The sequence below is a fragment of the Pangasianodon hypophthalmus genome, chromosome 25, assembly GCF_027358585.1.
Source record: "Pangasianodon hypophthalmus isolate fPanHyp1 chromosome 25, fPanHyp1.pri, whole genome shotgun sequence".
Classification (NCBI taxonomy): domain Eukaryota; kingdom Metazoa; phylum Chordata; class Actinopteri; order Siluriformes; family Pangasiidae; genus Pangasianodon; species Pangasianodon hypophthalmus.
Window position 1 is genome coordinate 9,753,349 of NC_069734.1, and position 20,883 is coordinate 9,774,231.

The following is a 20,883-nucleotide window of genomic DNA, read 5'->3' on the forward strand; positions in this document are numbered from 1 at the left end:
ACTATGGTAACAATTTTTTATTACATATCTATTTACCACAGTTTCACTATGGTATCTTATGGTAACTATGGTTGTTATACTCTTAACCTTGACATCACCATGATTTTACTATGGTACATGTGTTAACTATTATGTCACTAGGTTTCTATTGTAATGTGCAGTAAGATGAGGCAGGATGCATTTTGTGAGTGCACGGCGTGTATTTTATTTGGGTGAACCAAATAACTGTAATTGGAGTCCATAGCCACAGTCAAAAAACAGGCAGGCAACATCAAACAAGGGATAAACCATAATCAGAAAGAAAGGGAAACAGGCAAGGGTCAAAAGCAGGAAATCACAGAATTACAGAAAACAAGACAAGCACAGAACAGGTGAAAACAACAGGGCAACAAACCAATGACAGGATGGGGTGGAGACAGGACTAGAACAAAAAGCAAAACAAACACTAGCACATGGTGCTTGTCACCATGGAGACCATGACACAGAGGCAGAATCTGTGATATCTATATGGTGGAAAGATGCAGTTGGGTTTTGTATTGAAATTTTATATAAATTTTTATATCAATAAAAATATTTATAATATTTATAAAAATATATTATATAATTATATTCAGCCATAGTTTAGGATGAATATAATTATATAATATAGTATAAACTACTGTAGTCAGTGTACATTATACAATTAATACAGTGCATCACATAATTTATAGTACTGATATTAAACATTTATGCAGAGATAATGCAAACATTCAGTCATCTTCAATAAGCACTTTATCCTGGTCAGGGTTGCCTTGGATATGGATCCTATGCCAGGAACACTGGGGGTGAGATGGGAATACACCCTGGATGGGATAGCAGTCTGTCACAGGGCACTATGCACATACACATTTGCATATTCACACCTAGCAGCAATTTAGCATAGCCAGTCCACAGGCTTGAACCTGAACTTGTGACGCAGCCAGACTACCCATCATCAACTCCACTCTCATTTCTTTAAACTTCAATCAACTGTGTCTCCTAGAGGGGTGATATAGTTACCATAGTAGTAGTAAAGGCATGCCATGTACAGTATAGTATTTAGATAGGAGTCCTAAAGCCATTTAGGACATGAATTTAGCGTGAATGCTGTCTGTGTCTTAAGTGACTAGTTAATATTCTGTAGCACTGTATAGCATTGTCTTTACTCATCAACTGTCAAACTAATGTACATTTATCCACTTTTTTCAATAGTCTCATTATAATCACATCCGTTACGATACACTAAAGGTAGCATAATGGTAATAGAAATGTTCAAGACATTTGTCTGAGTAGGAGTGTGTCTGTTTCTGTGTGTATGTGAAGGCTACAGCTTGCAGCAGTGTAATTAGAGTTTTTTGTTCTGGTAAATGACCTGTCTCGTGCAATCACAGCGAGGCTAAGAAGATGTGATGTAGTAATTGCACGGCCTCTTTAGAAGAATTGCAGCCTGTCTATCTAACAGCTATTTTAAAGTGGCAGAGCCATCGCTGAACACCTCATGGACTAAAGCAATAATGGACCCCAGACATTTCTGTCTTCTCATCAGCTTCTCTTACTTTCCTTTTCTCTTTCAGTGGAGGCCCTTTTTGCCTGGCTTGAAGTTTGATGTCATTGACTCCGCCTACATCTCTCTGTATACTGGTAATTGCATCTTCCTTTTTTCAAATGTAGTTGCAGATGCTGAGATGTATCAGCACCTGTGTTCTAAATGGCATACCTGTATAAAATATTCCATGCTGCACCATAAACTGTATACTACACACTACTCCTCATTGTAATATGCAGTAGCTAGTAGTGAGAAATATTGTCATGGGACTATTTGTCATTCAAATTCACTTCTGGATGTAGTTACCTCAGAATGACATTATTCCTTCATTTTTGAGTTTTCATAGGTGCTGTGATTCAAAATTAGTTAACATTTTGTGGTTAAAGCCAATATTATACAATGAAGCAGCAGTAAAAGGCTTTATGACAGTCAAGTACTACTTTATCTTTCATTTTGAAACAGATGTCCTGTGTAAATACAATGGTGACACAACTAGCAGAGAAAGAATGAATATTAACCCTAGGTTTTCTCAGTATTAAGTAGGAACTTGGAGTCTTCCACCCTGCAAGGGGATGAAATCTTTTCAAACAGCCCACCAGCTCAAGCTCTGACTTCTACAAGTTGGAATTGTGTGACATTATTTCAATATGGTGGCATCATAGTGACAGAGATAACAAAAAGAAATAAAAATAAGCACGATGAAGCATGGTGGTGGTAGCATCATGTTTATATGCTTTTCATCAACATCAACCAAGACTGGGAAAATGGTCAGGGTAATGCTAGAAGAAAACCTGTTCCAGTCTGCAAGAGACACTGGTACACTTTCCAACAGGACAATGACCCAAAGCATTCTGCCAAAGCCACACTGGAGTCGTTCAAAACCAAGAACCTGAATATGCTTGAATACCCCAGTCAAAGACCAGAACTCAGACCGATGGAGAATCCATGGCAAGCACCAACAATCTCCATTCAATCTGACAGAGCTTGAGTAATTTCGCCAAGAGGAATAGGCAAAAATATCAGGATCCAGATATGCAAAGCTCATAGAGACATATCCCAGAAGACTTGCAGCTATAATTGAAGCCAAAGGAGTATTACCTTACCTAAAAGTGTTACCGATACTAACAAGTATTGACCCGAGGGGTGAATATTTATTTAATGCAAGCTGTATTGCGTCTTCTTTTAACAACTGAAATTCATTCATAACTACCAATTAAATACATCACATATTTTCCAACAAAATATAAATGACCAAACAGAGCTTTTTATATGTGCACAGTAGCAAAACAAATGCTAACTTATGTTCAGCATCCATTTTCCCACCACAAAGAGTTGCGGTGCATGAATGTGAAGGTCTAAACAAGTTCAGAATCAGAAAATAAATACCCACTTTGTCATGAATGCAGTAGTTTGCCATTTTGAGCACAGCCTAAACACTGTGGAAATGCTCCTAATCTTTCTGTGGAGAAATAAGCATTTCAATTCACAAAAATCAATGAGACAAACATTGTCATGATTTAAATCTCTACCTTCATTGCACTTGCAATCACTTGCAATGGTAATCAGACAGTTGGGTTGTTTGCATGTCCCTCCACTTTCTCTTATCTGCATTCACACATGTTCGCAACCACAGCCCCTTACATTAGCCTCCACTGGCAAGGAAAGGGACTTTCATTCACACATGCTTTTACCACGAAGCCGTAAGAGTGTCTGCCCACATTCTAGCTTTGCTTCATTTATAAATTTTCAGGCTAAAGCGCTTTTTCCTTTTAATCCTTGCTATAGTTAACAAGCTGAGGGAGAGAGGGACGTGCATTAGAGAACCCAGCCTGGCCGCCCCCGCTCACCCAGAGAATACAGTGCAAAGTGTAATACGCTGTCCCAATCATTAATCACCCAGACTGCTCTGTCAGAGAGGAACACACAGAGAACCCACACACGTTCAAACGCACACACACTTGCAAACTTGCAGCCAATCGATGCAACTAATTAAAGTGTGTTTTCACCACTGGCCAGTCGAGCAGACACTTGTGAGAGTTCACATAACGCTGGGAGATAAAGCTTAATGAATGGAGAAAACACACACACAAGTGCGTGCTTCTCTCAAACAACTGGGTGTGTGCATATGTGTGTGAGCAGTTAATATGCTCAAAGTGATACATACTGCTACTCCATTATGTAGTGCTGTCTGGATTCAGCTGTCAAACCCTCATGGCAATATCTTGGTCTCTTTATCTTAGTCTCTCACTGTCTCCTTATCTGCTTTATTTACAATTGTAGTACACAGAACACACACACACACACACAAACACAACACACAAACTCACAGCTGATCAATACGACTAATTAAAGTGTGTTTTCATTACTGGTCAGTCGGACAGACGTGAGATTTCACATGGTGTTAGTAGATAAAAACTTAATAAAAGGAGAAGGCACGCACATGCGCACACACACACACACACACACACACACACAAACACACGTGTGTCCTGTTGTGCACAAAATAAACTAGAGGCTCTCGTTATGGAGGCCTCGTAGAAGCTCACATTCACATATTTAAAATCTGAGTAAATTGAGGGAGACACTCATTTATAATACAACAGAGTATATTAAAATTCAGCAAAAACAAAGGCATCAAAATGAGAATGCAAATAATAGACAAAGAATATAAAACAATAAAATAGCAATAAAATAATCCATAACAACCGGGGAAATTTACAATATCAGATTTTTCCCATTGCATTCGAAATATAAATAGTGTACAAATACAGTATATCTGTGTATTATTTATATCACTGTGTCAAATGTGTTTATGTCACTGAGGCAAAGTCTGGGTCAAAAACTGGCCGAAGGTCAGGAGATTTACAAACAGATAATATGAAGCAAAATCCAAGACTCAAAAACCTGAATGCAAAAACAAGATGGAGAACCAGGTAATCAGCCAGAATGAACAAGTCTTGGCACATCAGATAAGATACACTGAGCAATACTTCCCGTTTGAGTGGTGTTTGGTGTGGGTGTGGGTGTGGGTGTGGGTGGGTGGGTGGGTGGGTGTGTGTGTGTGTGTGTGTGTGTATAGTGGAGTGGTGATTGAGTCCAGGTGTGTGTAATCGGGTGACTGAGAACGTGACAGTGAGTGTGTGAGCTGGGAACTGGAGTTCAAGGTGGCCATCTTTGTAGGGCATGAGCATTGACATGATACACTGATATAATTCTAAAGCAGAAAAATCAACTACAAGGTCAGAATTGCACCTTCCTGAGACATGCCTCTATTTTTGGCAAAACTCCGTCCCTCATAAACAGCTGCTGTGCAACTCTTCACTGCGTGCAATTTCAGCCTTAACTCTGAATATGGCCCTAGACAAAGACCCAGCATCACATGTGGCAAAACTAGTTTCATCATAATACACAGACAAAAAAATCCTAAAAATCCCAAATCTTAAAGGAATGAAATTCAGTTATCTTGTTTGTCTCTTTATATGCACGAGCGACGTCTTTGCCAGTCTGATTGTGTTCATTTCCATGATATATGAAATGTGGTCCATTGATCACACAGAGTGCTTGCTCATCTCTTCCCTCATTTTCCCTTTTTCCCCTCCTTTCTGTGTTATTGCCTGTATCATCACTGTGTCATTATCTCACATTGGAAGACTCGTGTTACATTTTCAATTGTAAAAAAAAAAAAAAATCAACTGTTTGAAAGTATCATTAGGTCTGTGATCATTCTGAAGGGAGACTCTGAGGATTACAATTGACTCCTTTATTCTGGTAAAACACTAGTGCTGACAATTGTTTATCCCATTTGACCTTCCAATTTGGTAATTTATTCCCAATTTTAAAAATATGTCAGAATGGGTAAATTAATGATAAAATTGTGTATTGCATTTCTATTTTCTACTCCAGTTATGATTGGCCTGTGATTTCTCTGACCGTTTCTTTAATTCTCACATACACCCAAAAATATTAACACATACATACATATTTGCACGTACTGTCTCTGTCTTTCAGATATTACATTCACCTACATGACTAGACTCAGTACATCCTGACATTTTCTAGTGAGGGCAGCATTATGTTTTGCCTTTCTTGCAGTTCTTGCCTGAGTTGATCTCAGTGACCTACACTGTCATCTCTCATCCACCAAGCTGCTGCTCATGTGTGTGAAGTTGACCGCATGACCCTTTTCTCACTTTCCTCTCTCGTTCTCTCTCACCTCAGACGAGTCCAGCTTGAAGATGAACAGTGTGAAACACATCCCTCAGACCTTGGCCAGCCACACACACACTCGGCGGGAGGTCCACAGTTCACACACACATGCTGCAGACATGCTCAGACCAGACCCACGCGACACATTCTACAAGAGTGGGTACTCCTGTGTGTATGTGTGTGTGCATGTTTGTGTGTGTTTACAATTTGTTTAAAATGGGTTTGTAATAATCAAATGATGTCAGATATACCTTAGAAAAGATGCACGGTTTTGTTTATATTTTGTCTGGCCTGAACTTAGACTCCACATCCAGCCAAAACAGAGCAGCTCAAAGTAGAAGCTGTAAACTGCTAGAAATTTAAGTAAATTCTACAGAATCATGCTCACTGAGCACTTTATTAGGAACACTATACTAATACTGATTACGGCCTCTCAAAACAGCCTCAAATCCTTGTGGTATGGATTCCACTAGATTTTGGAAACATCCCTTTGAGATTCTGGTCCATGTTGAAATGATTGCATCACGCAATTCCTGCAGATTTTTCTGGTGCACTTTCATGGTGCGAATCTCCCATTCTATCACATCCCAAAGGTGTTCATTGGGATTCAGATCCGGTGACTGGGAAAGCCACAGAATAACATTGAAATCATTGTCATATTCCTGAAACCAGTTTGAGATGAAATTTGCTTTGTGACATGGAGCCATTAGAAGATGGATAAATTGTGGCCATGAAGGGATGCACATGGTCAGCAACAATACTTAAATAGGTTGTGGCATTGAAACGATGATTGATTGGTATTAACGAGGGGCACAAGTGTGACAAGAAAACAGTCCCCACACCATTACACCACCTCCACCAGCCTGGATTGTTGACACAAGGCAGGTTGGGGCCATGGATTTATGCTGTTGGCGCCAAATTCTGACCCTACCATATGTGTGCCTCAGCAGAAATCGAGATTCATCAGACCAGGCTACGTTTTTCCAAACTGTCCAGTTTTGGTGAGCCTGTGCCCACTGTGGCCTCAGCTTTCTGTTTTTGGCTGACAAAAGTAGAACCCGACATGGTCTTCTGCTGTTGTAGCCCATCAACCTCAATTTTGACGTGTTGTGCATTCTGAGATGCTTTTCTGCTCACCACAAATGTACACAGTGGTTATCTGAGTTATTGTAGCCTTTCTGTCCTCTTGAACCAGTCTGGCCATTCTCCGTTGACCTCTCGCATCAACAAGACAGTTCTGTCCGCAGAACTGCTGCTCACTGAATGTTTTTTCTTTATTGGACCATTCTGAGTAAACTCTAGAGACTGTGGTATGTGAAAATCCCAGGAGATCAGCAGTGATAGAAATACTCAAACCTGCCCATCTGTCACCAACAATCATGCCACAGTCATATTTTTTCCCCCATATTTTTCCCCAATTAAGTTATTAAGTACAAACTTCTACAGTAACTGTTCAGTGTATTCTTCCCCATAGTTCATTTTTTAACCAAAATTTCTACCTAACATACACCCATTGAACACTTTATTAGGAACACCTGTATGCCTACACTTTTATGCAATTATCATAAACATCAGATGTTTGATGTGAATATTACCCAAAGCTGCTGGCCCGTATCTGCATGATTTTATGCATAGCACTGCTGCCACATGATGGGCTGATTAGATAATTGCATAAATGTGTAGGCGTACAGGTGTTCCTAATAAAGTGTTCGATGAGTGCATGTGATGTAGAAATTTTGGTTTATTGCCCTATATAAAAAAACACACTGAACCTGTTACTGTAGACGTTATTTAATAACTTAATTTCTGGAAGCTGTATATCAGGTTGGAAAGTTGGGATATTTTAAGCATAAATGTGTTACTCAGCTTCTGTTTCAGTATGATCCTAATGTGGAAATGTGCATCCTTCAGATCTATGGCTATGAACCAATTGTGTATTTTCACTGTCTGCAATACATCTGGCATGGGATTAGTTTTAAGAAGACATTTTTCAGAAGTCTTTTAAATCTTAAATGGGGCAAATTTCATCTCCTGTTTTGAATTCAGAAAATATCTTAAACAGTGGTCTACATGGTATTTCTATTGCCTGTTTTTTGAGTAGAGGCTGTATTTCTCTAGTGAGTATAGTCAGTTGGCTTGGGTCTTGTATGTCTGTGGAGCAGATTCCTGTGTTTGGCAGTGGAAAACAGGGAAACAATACCCTGTGGATGGTGTGCTCAGTAGCCACTGTAGAAATCGGTTGTTATCAGGCTCCAGTGCTCTATATGCAGAGGGAAGGACCATCTCACTATTGACTGCATTATGTCAGAGCCAAAGCTGGAAATCCCCTGGCAGTTTCAGTAAATCTTTCCTCAGGGGCTTGATCACAGCCTGTACCGGCACGAAACCGCCTTTGTGTTCTGGGCTGTTGTGGTGGCACAATGTGGTCCCCAGTGCATCCCACGTATCTTTTATTCTTGCTGCTGCAACATGGTGAATACACTCACCTTTTTCTTCCTAGTAGCCTCTGCAGTCATATCTGCTGTTAGCTTCATTCCTCAATGTGTCCATGAAGCACCAGAGAAAGGTGATGAATATGCAGCAGTATTTGAATAGCTTGCTTTGCTGCACTTATGGCAGAGCTCCATTTTCAGTTGTTCAGACACCATTTGGGCATTGATCCGGCCCATCATCCATAGGGGCTTGGCAGAATATACAACTCTTGAAATACAATAATGCATACAAGCTATAAATTTATGGACTTTCTAAGATTGTACATGCCAACTTAAACAATAGGCCATGTGTCTTGCTCAGAATGACAGTCAATAATGGCCAATTTAGTAATAAGTAAAATATTAAAACTACCATCACCCGTCACCACTACCCTCAACAGCACTCTCTCCGACTGTGCTGGTTTTAACAATAACGAAAACTAGATTTGCTAAAAGTCAGAGGATTACAGCACTATTCTCAGTATCTTGAATGCACTTCCTCAACTCCTTCACAAGATGCAAATGGAAAAGCGGATGAGCATGACATAACACTGGTCTTTTATAGACTTCGAGTGTGAGGTCCCGGTCACAAGGTGACAACTTTGCTATTGGTACTTAGCAAGGAAACCTGGGAACCACAACAAATGGATGTAAAACCAGTCATATCAAAAAGTGGTGTGGACACATCGTTATGTCTAAGCCTTTAACAACTAAATTCCTGAAACTGGATTGTATGATAATAAGGTCCTCAATGAGTTCAGCATTATCTAACTGTTTGATGTTTATGCTCACTGATGTCAAGGAAGCAACCTTTCAAGTTGACAGGCTGCAAACTGTCCTTGCTTAACATTTATTTCTGTTTCGTCAATGGACTCTATGTTTCTTGTGCATGATGGTTCGCTTCGGTGCTGATTTACATTATCGTGACTGCATGTCATACTAACTTTAGCATGTCTGATGCAGATTTATTCTATTCTGTAGACGGTGGAGCCTATGCACTGAGATTGTCGTTGTCTGAATACATACTATTGCAGGCTTGGCTGTGTACGTGGTGCATGCAGTATAGTAATTTGCTAAAGTTAACAGGTTTGTGGTTGTATTGAAGTTGTATTATATCATATTGTGGTTGTTTTTCAGTTTGTTAAAATGGTACTGTCAAATTTACACACAGATGTGAGTTTGCACATGCAAGTTTGATGAATAAGAGCCATTATGTTTTAACTTAAGTTTATTTTTTGGCACCATGTGCACATGTTGGATTGAAAAAAAATGATGGCACAAATAAGACAGTGACTAAAATCCTCTTTCTATTTCCAAACCAGTCATTTTAGCATGTTTATTTCACCTCTTTACACCCATGTTATAATATTCAACAGAATAGCCCTTGTTTGTCAGAGTTGTATAGAAATCTGCAATGATTCGAATGCAAGAAATGATCTATGAAACTGTCATATAACATCAAAAAAGCAGTCATGTGAGCACAATGATGAATCAGATTTTGCTGCATGGACTTATCTCCCACCCACTAGTCCTGTATTTGCATGTGATATGTATATATTTGCATAAATTACACTGTTGTTGTGATAGTGAGGTGAAAAATGGGGAAAAATTCAGCATGGGATTTCCAAAATGGAAAGGGAAAAAATAATATATTTTAGTAAAGATGAAATAAAGGTGCTTTTGTGCAAGATGCATTGCTGCAAATAAAAATATGCTTTGGTTTCTAGAAAGCTGTTTTTAGAAAGGATATAATCTCTGGTATGCAAATACAGAAAATACTCAATTGAAGGACTAATGAGCTGATAAAAATCCACATTCATATTTACAAACTACATGTTGACGCTAAACCCAATTATCTATATTTAAGTATGAGATTCCTGCATGCACAAATGTGATTATCAATGCTATTTACTTTTTTTTATTGTTATTTATATACTCTAACTTGCTTGATGATACTGATTTAAATTATTTGCAACAGACTTTTTTCAGTTTGTTTTAATATTATGCTCAAATTTACACTGTTGAATTTACACTGAAACTGTTGATGGTACATATTTGCATACAGTCATTATACAGTCATATTTGACTATGTGCAACTTTGATAAATAAGGGTTAATGTCTCGAATATAAATACACTCTCAAAGAAAAAGTATAAATTTAGAATTCTTAAGAGTTCTTCAGTTTAACCCTTAAAGTTTATATCTACATTTATATCTGACTGCTTCCATATCCATATATATAGAGAGTAGATTTATTTATTTATTTATTTATTTAAATGTGTTTTTGACCCAAATTGGACATACCAGTTCATTTTTAAATTACACTCTTTTCTGAGTGAGCAGCAATTTTATTCTGTAAAATATACATATACAAATATTAGGTATACAGCCAAGCAGTTTCTAGCAACTATAATTAATTAAATATTATCTGCTGAAAATAGTATATTTAGCATTATGGTTTATTGAATTAAATTGAATACATATTATCCCCTCTTAGTCCCCATGATGGATCAGTCCAGGCTGGAGAAGGTGCTGCCATCTTGTGTCTACTCTCCTACCTACGTAGTAAGAGATTTCCCCATCGCACGCTACCAGGGCCTGCAGTTTGTGAGTAGCACTGACACTCCACATGAGCTGGATTTATTTGAGATGTATTTGCTGATGCACTTGCTTAGAAAAAAATAAAAACAGATTTTCAGACACATTACCCCGTTGCACATTACTGATCATTACAATTAAAATCTTTTTTTTTTTTGCATACTCTTGTTATTCATGTTGATATCCGTTATTGATATAACCCTTTTAGGTGTATCTGTCCTACGTCTATCCAAATGATTTCACCAGACTGACTCATATGGAAAGAGAGAACAAATGCTTCTACAGGGAATCTCCAGTGTACCTGGAAAAGTATGGCTTACCAGTTAACTGATTATTCATTATATTATATTATATTATATTGTATTATATTATATTATATTATATTATATTATATTATATTATATTATATTATATTATATTATATTATATTATATTATATTATATTATATTATATTATATTATATTATATTATATTATATTATTCTTAATGCATACTTTACATTTATGAGTGACAAAAGTGAGTGATCATGAAAAGTTTCACCTGGTACTCTGTCTAAACAGATTTGGCTTCTATAAATACATGAAGATGGATGAAGAGAATGATGACAGACCTCTGTTCTTTCCAAATCCTGATGGTGTGTTGTGACATACTGCAAAACAGTTTCAGGAAAGAATTTAACAGTTGGCTTCTTCTGATATAGGCTAATCACAGCATTGCCAGAGATGAGAATACAACAGCTGTGTTTGTGATAATTGCTATAAAAAAACAACTGCATGTGTGATTGTGCTTAAGTGTGTTAGTAGGATGGCACAATGGCAGTACTAATGCTGTATTGAGATCGATGTCTCATTAGTTAAGAAGCCTCTTGGCTCTTTAAGTATCTTGTACATTTTACAGATCAATAAACTTTGTCTAATGACATGATTTGTCTCAAACATGATTTTCCTATTTTTCTTCAGATTTCTTAGAAGAAGAAGAGGGTGTAGATCTAGAGGAAGACTCAGTGAACTCTAACCACCATCCAGTCAAGAGGACAAGTAACACCAGCATGTCTGATCAGCTCTCAAATTCCTCATTTAGCACAATCTCTAGTCACATTTTAACCCAAGAGCGCCTATACTCACATTTCAAAGCAAAACGAACCAGGAGAATTAAAGGAGAAGACCATGGGAGAGATGATGGCTACCATAGACACACTCCACAGAATGATGAACAGAGAAGAATGGAAAAAGAGAGGCAGCTGAGGCAGCATAGGCGCATTATAGACGCAGATCATGAGACCCTCACAGACCACAGAGAGAGTATGGAAGAAGAAGATGATGCCACAATGCAAATCCATGGACGCCGTTCTTTAAAGTGGGTTCCACTAATCCCTGTGCAGCAAAGCAACAAGATCACTCCTCTAAGGCTGGCCAAAACTTTCAAGAATTCCCAGCGATCCCCACTATATACGTTGGCGAGTCACATTCTGAGCAATGGGGCACATCCTGCGTCTCAAGAGAAAGAGGTTAAGTCAAGCAAAATCTACATCACTAAACCTCATCCGCCCAAAAGTACGCCAAAGCCACCGGTGGAGATCTTCCCTGGGGTCTTTTTGTACCAAACTGCAAGTGGCAAAAAGCTTGTGGATTTCAGTTCAAGGTGGAAATTCATGAAAAGGCATGATTCCTGGCCAAAGTTAGACCATAAATCACCCACACACCAATTGAAACACAGCTCCCTACTCTCATCTACTGTACAACAAGTGAAGGATTTCCCATCATCCTCCATATCAGACCTGCCTCCCTCAAGCTCAGACCTTACAGGGACAAACTCGTCTGACAAAAGACAACCCATGGAGATCAGGACCACCAAAGCTTCAGAGATGGTGGAGGAGTCGCAGCAGATGGAGGTCACTGGGATTAAAGATGGCACCATGTCTGAATACAGCTACGAGGACGACGAGCCACGACCCGGCTGGACTGAGGAGGCCATCAACTGGCAGCGTACATTCAGCGTTAACCCGGTGGACTTTGAGCTGCTCAGGTCTGACTGGAACGACCTGAGGTGCAACGTGTCTGGAAATCTGCAGCTGGCTGAGAGCGAGGCGCTGGAGGTGATCTCGCAGTACGTGGAACGGATAAACAAATGCAATGGAGGGTGAGTGTACCGTTTTGTGCATTTGTGTTTCTTTAGCAAATGCTCCAAAATGCAAAATGCAACTTTCTCTGTGGCAAAAAAAAAAAAAAAAAAACTGGGTTAGATGTTAATTCTGTCTCCATTACAACAGCAGTAGGAATTTGTTTTATAAATATTCACTAGCAAGTGAATATTCTCTCTTAGCAGGGCATCTATACAGCATTATTGTAATGAGAGACATAATTATACTGTATCTCTTGACACCTTCACATATTAAAAAAGTGCAGGGCCTGCTGCTCAGTGCTGATTCATCAGTTTTACACTTACACTTATATTTCTCCTTTTCTCTTATTAATCTCTCCCTCTTCCACTCCCTGTCTTTCTTCTTCTTCTTCGTTCTATTCTGTCTCAAAATTTCAGACTAGCTCACAGGAACTTTACTGTCCCAGTCATAGGTGCAATATACATTAGGAATTGTACTTTGTTTTATCATTTTGCAGTATCATTTTACAGAAGTTGTACTTTACCTAAATGTAACTGAAAATTAATACATGCACTTTTACTAAATTACATAAATGTTTCCCTAAAAGAATGTCTTTTTAAGTGTCTTTTACATTACGTATTTAATCTTTTTTTATATTTAGACCTTCCAAGTACTTATTTCAAAGGTGATGACTCAAAAATTTATTTTCTTTTGTTCGACTACTATTTTAATTACTTTCCTATGCATTTTTATTCATTAAGGATATTTAAAACATTCAGTCAGATTCATACCAGCTTGTATAGATACAAACAATAAAATAATAATAATAATAATAATAATAATAATAATAATTGTGGCATTGCACTGTATTTTAATTCTTCACAATGCACCCTTTGGATCTGTGAGTGTACTATATGAACGAAGCTTGCTATTACTTATTTCTATACAATGAATGCTAATAGGGTCCTCTCTCTCTCTCTCTCTCTTTCTTTCTTAGGATGTATTCCCTCCTCCGTATTGTGAATGTTGAGAAGCGTAGAGATCCGGCACGGGGAAGCCGTTATTTAGTGGAGCTGGAGCTCATGGAGGCAGGGGAAAGAGTGGTGCGTCTGTCCGAGTACATCTACTTCCTTCACCAGCGCAGCCGCCATGAAGAAATTGTAGAGAGCAGGGAAGTCATCACTCCTTCTGCCCCTGCTGTGCCCTCTAAATCACCAACCAGCAGCAGCTCCAGTGCACAGTCTCGGTCCTCAACGTCCTCGAGAGGCCACTGGCCAAAGCCACTGCTCTGTCAGCCTATCATGCTACAGTGGAGGCATGACGTCATGGTGCACATTGTGGTGCCAGGTACCGAAGTTAAAAGTTCATAGCCCTGCCATTTGGGAGCTTATGTCCCCAGAATAGCCTTGATTTTGTTTTCTTTTGTATTGTGGTATCATTCTTCCTATGCCTTCAAATCTTTTCTTGCCATACACACTGCATAAGGAATGTCTGCCTATACTGAGGTTCACAAGTGAATCATTTAATCATGAAAGTGAGGATCACTTGCTGGTTTTATTTCAGTTACCTAGCAACCTAGATGGGTGAATTAATAAACAGCAGACAATGCCATTATTTTCAGTTGGACAGCACTTTGTCTCGCTTTGTCATAATTGGTCAGCACCACACAGCTGCTGCTTTTAATTTGCATAAAGTTGAATCCAGGTCAAATTTTCTCACCGTCAGGTTCTCTGATGACAAATCAGGCTCTTTCCCCTCACCGTCCCACAATCCCTTTCACATTTTTGCGACTTCCATTGAATGGACACAAAATATTCGCTGGCGAATTTGCGCTCAGTGTATGTTTACTGAAAGATTTTTGAAATGTCAGTCTTGTGGATCTGTTTCTGGTATAAGGGTCTCTCCCCATCAGCAGCAGCACATGACCATGGATTTTGATGGGGCATAATAACATTAATAATGACATAGCCTCAAATAAAATTAAGTTGAGAGGCTATTACACTTGATTTACTGTATTGCTTTTTTGTGAAAGATTAGATGTAATTTTGATTATTTGTTATAAAACAAGATCTTTTTTTAAAATTGCTGGTCACTCAAAAGAGCTAATTAGACTCTAATAAGATGTCAGACTAAGTTTAAAATGAAGATTAAAATTTGTTAAATGACTGATATAAATGCCTAGTCTAGTTTGACTGACAATAACTAGCAAGGAGTGTTGCCAAGATGGCCACCGAGTGGATATATTTTTACTTGAAGGACTTTAATAAAACTCCCCAGTAACTGCTTTATCCTGGTTGGAATCCCAGGATCTGGAGCCTTCCCTGGGAACACGTGAGAATATGCGCTGTGTACAGGCTGCTGCTCCTTCCAAACAATTAATATACAATATATTTGAAATATTAGTATTGTTAGGCTGGTTACTTTTATAAACAGATTCATTTGCCATTGTTGTTCACTGTTGTCAAACCATGTTCTCTACTCTAAAACACAATCATATAGTTGTGAACTGTAGTGTAGCTCTCAGCACTTGACCTGATCACTCTGTCTCTGGCAGTGAAGAACCAGGCACGGTGGGTTCAGCAGTTCATCTCCGACATGGAACTCTTGCACCGAGAGACCAAAGATGAGAACTTTAGCATCATCATCGTGGACTTTGAGAGTGAAGACATGGATGTGGAGCAGGCCTTGAGGGAGAGCACTGTGCCCAGGTGAGCTCCTGCTTACTCTGTCCTACTTACACCACTTATAGGTGGTTCAGGTCCACATAATCCAGCCCATGAGGGAAGAACACCATACAGTAGCTCCATTTGTCATGCTATTGTGTATGTTTTCAGGACCTTTCCTTATGGCGAGCTCTGCTTTCATATAGTGTGTGTGTATGTGTGTGTGTATGTATGTATATGTGTGGGTGGGTGCAGGTATGAATATCTGAGACGTGAAGGAAATTTTGAAAGATCTTCTGGACTACAGATGGGGGTGGACACCATAGCAGTAAGCACATATGAAAGGGACTACACTTCCTTTTTTAATCTATATAAAATTACTTTAAAGGTTTGATGAAGTCACATTTCTGTGTCCTCCTCAGGACAGCCACAGTATCGTTTTCCTGTGCGATCTGCATATTCACTTCCCGCTGAGCATCCTGGAGAGCATCAGGAAGCACTGTGTGGAGGGCAGACTCGCCTTCGCCCCCATCGTCATGAGGCTGGACTGCGGGAGCTCACCTCTGGAGCCAGACGGTACCTGTGCAACTGTGTTCAATTGCTCAGTGGAGTTTTAATTATTGAAATGTATTCTCAGAACAAAAATAATGATAAGTGGCTTGTTTAGGCAACCAATCCAAACAGAGTGGAGGCAGAAGCTGATGTTAATGAGAATTTAGAAGATGTTTCTGTTCAACGGTTACATTATTGTGTACTGAATTTCTACCATGTTACCAGTCTCATTATATCTTCTTGTGTGCAATTTTGGATACAATTATCTTGGTCTACAAAGTCTAGGGGGAGAAAAGAGTGCTTTTTGTGTGTAACTGTTTTGATATTGCACTATTAGTCTATAAATACTATTAGTTTAATGCGAATACATTTGGATTTGGATTAGACAGATATTATCTAGTTAATTAGCCAACTGATACACTTTGATTAGCATTAGAGTGTTGTTAGCTTCTAATTTTTTGTCTATCTATGCCTAACTAATCTTTTAACATAGCAAGTGTCTTGAATATTTTTAGTGAATGTAAGCTTAAACATAAAAAGGTTTGCTAACATACTATGTTTGCTAACATAAAATAGTTTGCTAACATGCTATGTTTGCTGACATAAAATAGTTTGCTAACAGATTAACATACTAGTTATCCTTGTTTTTATTAGTTTTCAGACCAATCTACCATTTCTGCTCTGCAAAAATAATAAACAAACAAACAAACAAATAAATATTGTAACTAAAACTTTTAAATGCTGTTCAAATTTAGAGGGTGTCATTAGGGTGCTAAGTTCCCACAGTTCCACTCCACTCCATGGTTCCACTCTCATAGCACCACTACTTATGTTGAAAATCAGACTGGGGTTGAAGGCAAAGTAATTTATTGAATAAGGTAATATGTTATGTGTTCAAGCTGACTACACATCAGGAAGTCATTTCTACTCACTTTAAATGTAAATTTGACTTGGACGTGTTCCAGTTCTTGCACATTAGCAATCCCAATATTAGCTCTCTGACAACAGCAGTGACATCTCAGGACTGGATTGAAGACTCTTAGAGAATCAGTGTAAGGAGGTGTGTGTCTTCGTGTAGCCAAACCAAGGACCAGTCTACATTCAAAGAGGGTTTACTAGTGTGGCTTGAATAAGCAGCCTAGACCATAATCATGATGTGCTTTACTTTTATTAAGAAAACTTAGGTCCTTTTAAAACATGATTAAGACTCTTGTAAAACAGTTTTATGGTGATCGGCTATAAAGGATGAGACTTGTCATGCATATGCTTAATAAAGGTATTTTGTAACATCAACAAGTGTGTTGTTAGATGGGAAAACATTAAGCACTCTTGTCTTCCTTCCCTCCATTTACAGGCTACTGGGAGGTCAATGGCTTCGGCCTGTTTGGGATTTATAAATCAGATTTTGATAAGATTGGGGGAATGAACACTGAGGAATTCAAGGACCGCTGGGGAGGAGAGGACTGGGAGTTCTTGGACAGGTAATAAACATTATAACATAATTTATTCATTCATATTCCAAACTCAACCCGGTACAGGACTTTTAAAATGATTTGAATCTGTAACCTGAACAAGCTTGCTTTGCTGGAGCAGTGATTTTGACAGTAAGTCTTCTAACTCTGGCTCTCATCAGTTGATCTGACCTTAACATTTGTCTCTAGAGAAGAACGAAAATACACAGTGAATCTTGACAGAGACACAATAGAGGTACAGTATAAGAGCAGAACGAATGAGAACATCATATAGAATTAAAATGCATTCACATGAGAATGTATGTTTACAGGTATATAGAGAATATTATGACAATATAATATATTAAGGATTTGTGCTTATGACCTTTAAAGCCCTAAATGCTTTAGCTCTGGTCTTTCTTGCAGGTCTGCGTGTTAGTCCTGAGGATCACTCAGAGCTCAGTTTTTTTCACCAACTGAAAAATTACAGAAGAAAACATTAGAAAGAGTCTAGAATTGTGTAGGCATCTTTAAATGTAGATTACAATTATACTTGTTTAGCCTGGCAAAGTCATAGTTCTTATTTTATTATATATATTTTTACATTGTATAGTAATTTTCATAGATTTAACATTAATTCTTTAACAAATAAGCCCAAAAGGAAGTTACAAACAAACAAACAAACAAACAAAAAAATGCTACGTAGATTTGTACTTTAATTGTGAGTTGTTTTTTTTTTTTTTTTTAAACATTTGATGTTTGCACTTCAGAACTTTAATTCTCTGTTAATGAGTCCTGTAATGATCTTCTGGTAGTCAGTGATTAATTATATTTATGTAATATTATATATTCCTATATATAATTTTCTCTAAAATGTACAGCCTTTGGAAATAAAAAAGACTAATATCATCTTTTACGCATATGAAATGTTATTGTTTGAATGCTTATGCTGTTCTTCACTAACACTCTCGCTTAGTCACACCCTGACTCACTCCTTCTTGCATTTAGCAGCCTAAAGATTGTCCACAAGGGGGAGAGGCGTAGCACTGCTTCAATCACATTGTGTCCTGTATTTAAAAGTGCTTCCTTCTGTCTTTTGAACATAATAAAATTTTCACAATAAGGAAGATGTTCTTGAATTGCCTGTCTTGCTAGAGTCTGTAATCTGCTACAAAAGATCTATAGTGTTTTTTCTCTCTGTGTGTCTGATATTTGCTCTTAGGGTTCTGCAGAATGGTTTGGAGGTTGAGAGACTGAGACTTCGGAACTTTTACCACTACTACCACTCCAAACGGGGCATGTGGAATACTCCTATAAAGAAACCGAGTCAAGGCTAGCCAGCTGGGACACTGTGGTTGTCTGAGTTTAATCAGATGGGGCAGGTTTGAGCATTTCAAGCTTTCCAGAACTGCCCGAAGAGTTCCAAAGCACAGCCTGTCGGCCTTAAACACACCGGGTCAGTTAGCACAGATGTCATATGGTGGAATTGAGACTGTCATGGCATGGATGAATTTACAATGGTTAAATATCATGCACTTTTATAGTTCCCAAGAATAACTATAAAAAGTGCCAAACATACAGTAGAAGCACATAGCAGAACTTACTCAAGTTCTAGACATTATGAACATTATTTGTTTTTTGGAGGAGTGAGAGTGCTCAGGTAATATGATGTTAATATGATGTTTCCATTAATGGGTTGATGTGTTCACAAATTATTTGAATGGTGCTTACTATCAGAGACTGTATTTTATCTCCAGAAATGGTGTCAACAAAAATGATGTCTAGTTTACTATACTGGATCTTCTCTTTAGTTCTTTCTTTCCATATTCCTCTCCCCCCATCACTCTCTGTATTTCTTTCTCTGTCACCCCTCAGAATTAGTGACTGATTTCCCATAGCACACAGATGATGTTTGTACTGAAGAAAGGTGCCAAAATGCTGAGCTGCTAATTAGTTTGAAATTTATTGTTAGTTTAAATTTCAACACAAGGATGATGTATGAAAAGAAAAACAAACATATTGGTTGCTGATGCCATGTTTAAAGATAATTTCTGTGAAATTGTATGTAGAGTATGTAAAGGATGTAAATTTATTTCCTATTCTTTTTAATTTTCTTATTTTCAAGAATAAATGGCGGAGTAACTGGATTTTTTTGTAGTGATGCTTCATCTCTCCACAAGAGAGCGTGTGTCCCTAACAATGCAAACCTTATGATTTTATTCATTATTTTTTAAAATCTGTTTGTTTCTTTATTTATTTAAATAATAATTCAGAGCAGAGTAAGTAAAATAAAGGGAAAAAATATGAAAAAAATTAAATGGAAAGTAAATAATCTGAAGCAAAGGTTGGGAAAACTTAGTCTTTCAGTCTTCTACACATATTAAACTGCAGCTGTCTTGTTGGAAGACAATGAATTATCTGAAAATGTATTACCTCCTGTAGCTATCTTGCAAATGTAGTACTCCAGAAAGTGTAATACAAGCCTACAGGAAAATAACCATATGAAGAAGACTTATATAATATTTAGTTTTGTCCAAAATGTATTGGAACATTAATATTTACATCAAATATGATCAGCAATGTTCAGTTTAAAATTAAAGCAGTCTGTCCAAAAATTACTCCAGATATGATGAACATGTATTTTTGTGAGACAGTATTAATGCAGAGACATTACAGGAACAGCAGATGGTTCAGAGAGTAAACTCCCTGTGCAGACTGTTAATAATATTCCTGTGATTCCTGAGTCTTTGGTAAATATGCAAATTTGAGAAATTGCCTTACCTTAAACTCAAATGAAACTTGTGCAGAACAGTTTTGGTGTTCAGTAAGTCTGAATGATAGCCACAGTTTGACCCTTGAACCCTAAACTTCTTAGCTACAGTCAGATTCTTAAGTATTTGGACAATGACACAATTTTCATACTTTTGCCTCTATAAACCACCACAATGGATCTGAAATGAAGCAATGTGAAAAAATGTGATTGAAGTGTAGACTTTCAGCTTTAATTCAAGGGGTTTAACAAAAATGTTGCATGGTGTACTTGGTCTGCAACAATGTTTAGGTAGGTGGTACGTGTCAAAGTAACATCCACAAGAATGAATGCCAGGATCCAAGGTTTCCCAGCAGAACATTGCCCAGAGCATCACACTGTCTCCGTCGGCTTGCCTTCTTCCCATAGTGCATCCTGGTGCCATCTCTTCCCCAGGTAAGCGACACACACATGATGTAAATCCATGGTCCAGTCCTGATGCTCATGTGCCCATTGTAGGTGCTTTCG

General features: G+C 38.1%; 1 protein-coding gene across 2 annotated transcripts in view; it reads left to right on the plus strand.

The window, feature by feature from the left end:
- b4galnt4b (beta-1,4-N-acetyl-galactosaminyl transferase 4b) overlaps positions 1–19,737 on the plus strand; it is an 88,857-nt gene extending 69,120 nt beyond the window's left edge. For both annotated transcript variants that reach the window (XM_026937412.3, XM_026937413.3), the window contains exons 10-21: positions 1,593–1,659; positions 5,783–5,926; positions 10,738–10,847; positions 11,047–11,147; positions 11,400–11,473; positions 11,799–12,978; positions 13,938–14,287; positions 15,495–15,648; positions 15,859–15,931; positions 16,026–16,179; positions 17,510–17,636; positions 18,829–19,737. In XM_026937412.3, coding sequence (XP_026793213.3) covers positions 1,593–1,659; positions 5,783–5,926; positions 10,738–10,847; positions 11,047–11,147; positions 11,400–11,473; positions 11,799–12,978; positions 13,938–14,287; positions 15,495–15,648; positions 15,859–15,931; positions 16,026–16,179; positions 17,510–17,636; positions 18,829–18,943 — 2,649 coding nt within the window. In that variant the 3' untranslated portion in view covers positions 18,944–19,737. The remainder of the gene's footprint in view (positions 1–1,592; positions 1,660–5,782; positions 5,927–10,737; positions 10,848–11,046; positions 11,148–11,399; positions 11,474–11,798; positions 12,979–13,937; positions 14,288–15,494; positions 15,649–15,858; positions 15,932–16,025; positions 16,180–17,509; positions 17,637–18,828) is intronic.
- Positions 19,738–20,883: the final 1,146 nt, after the last annotated feature.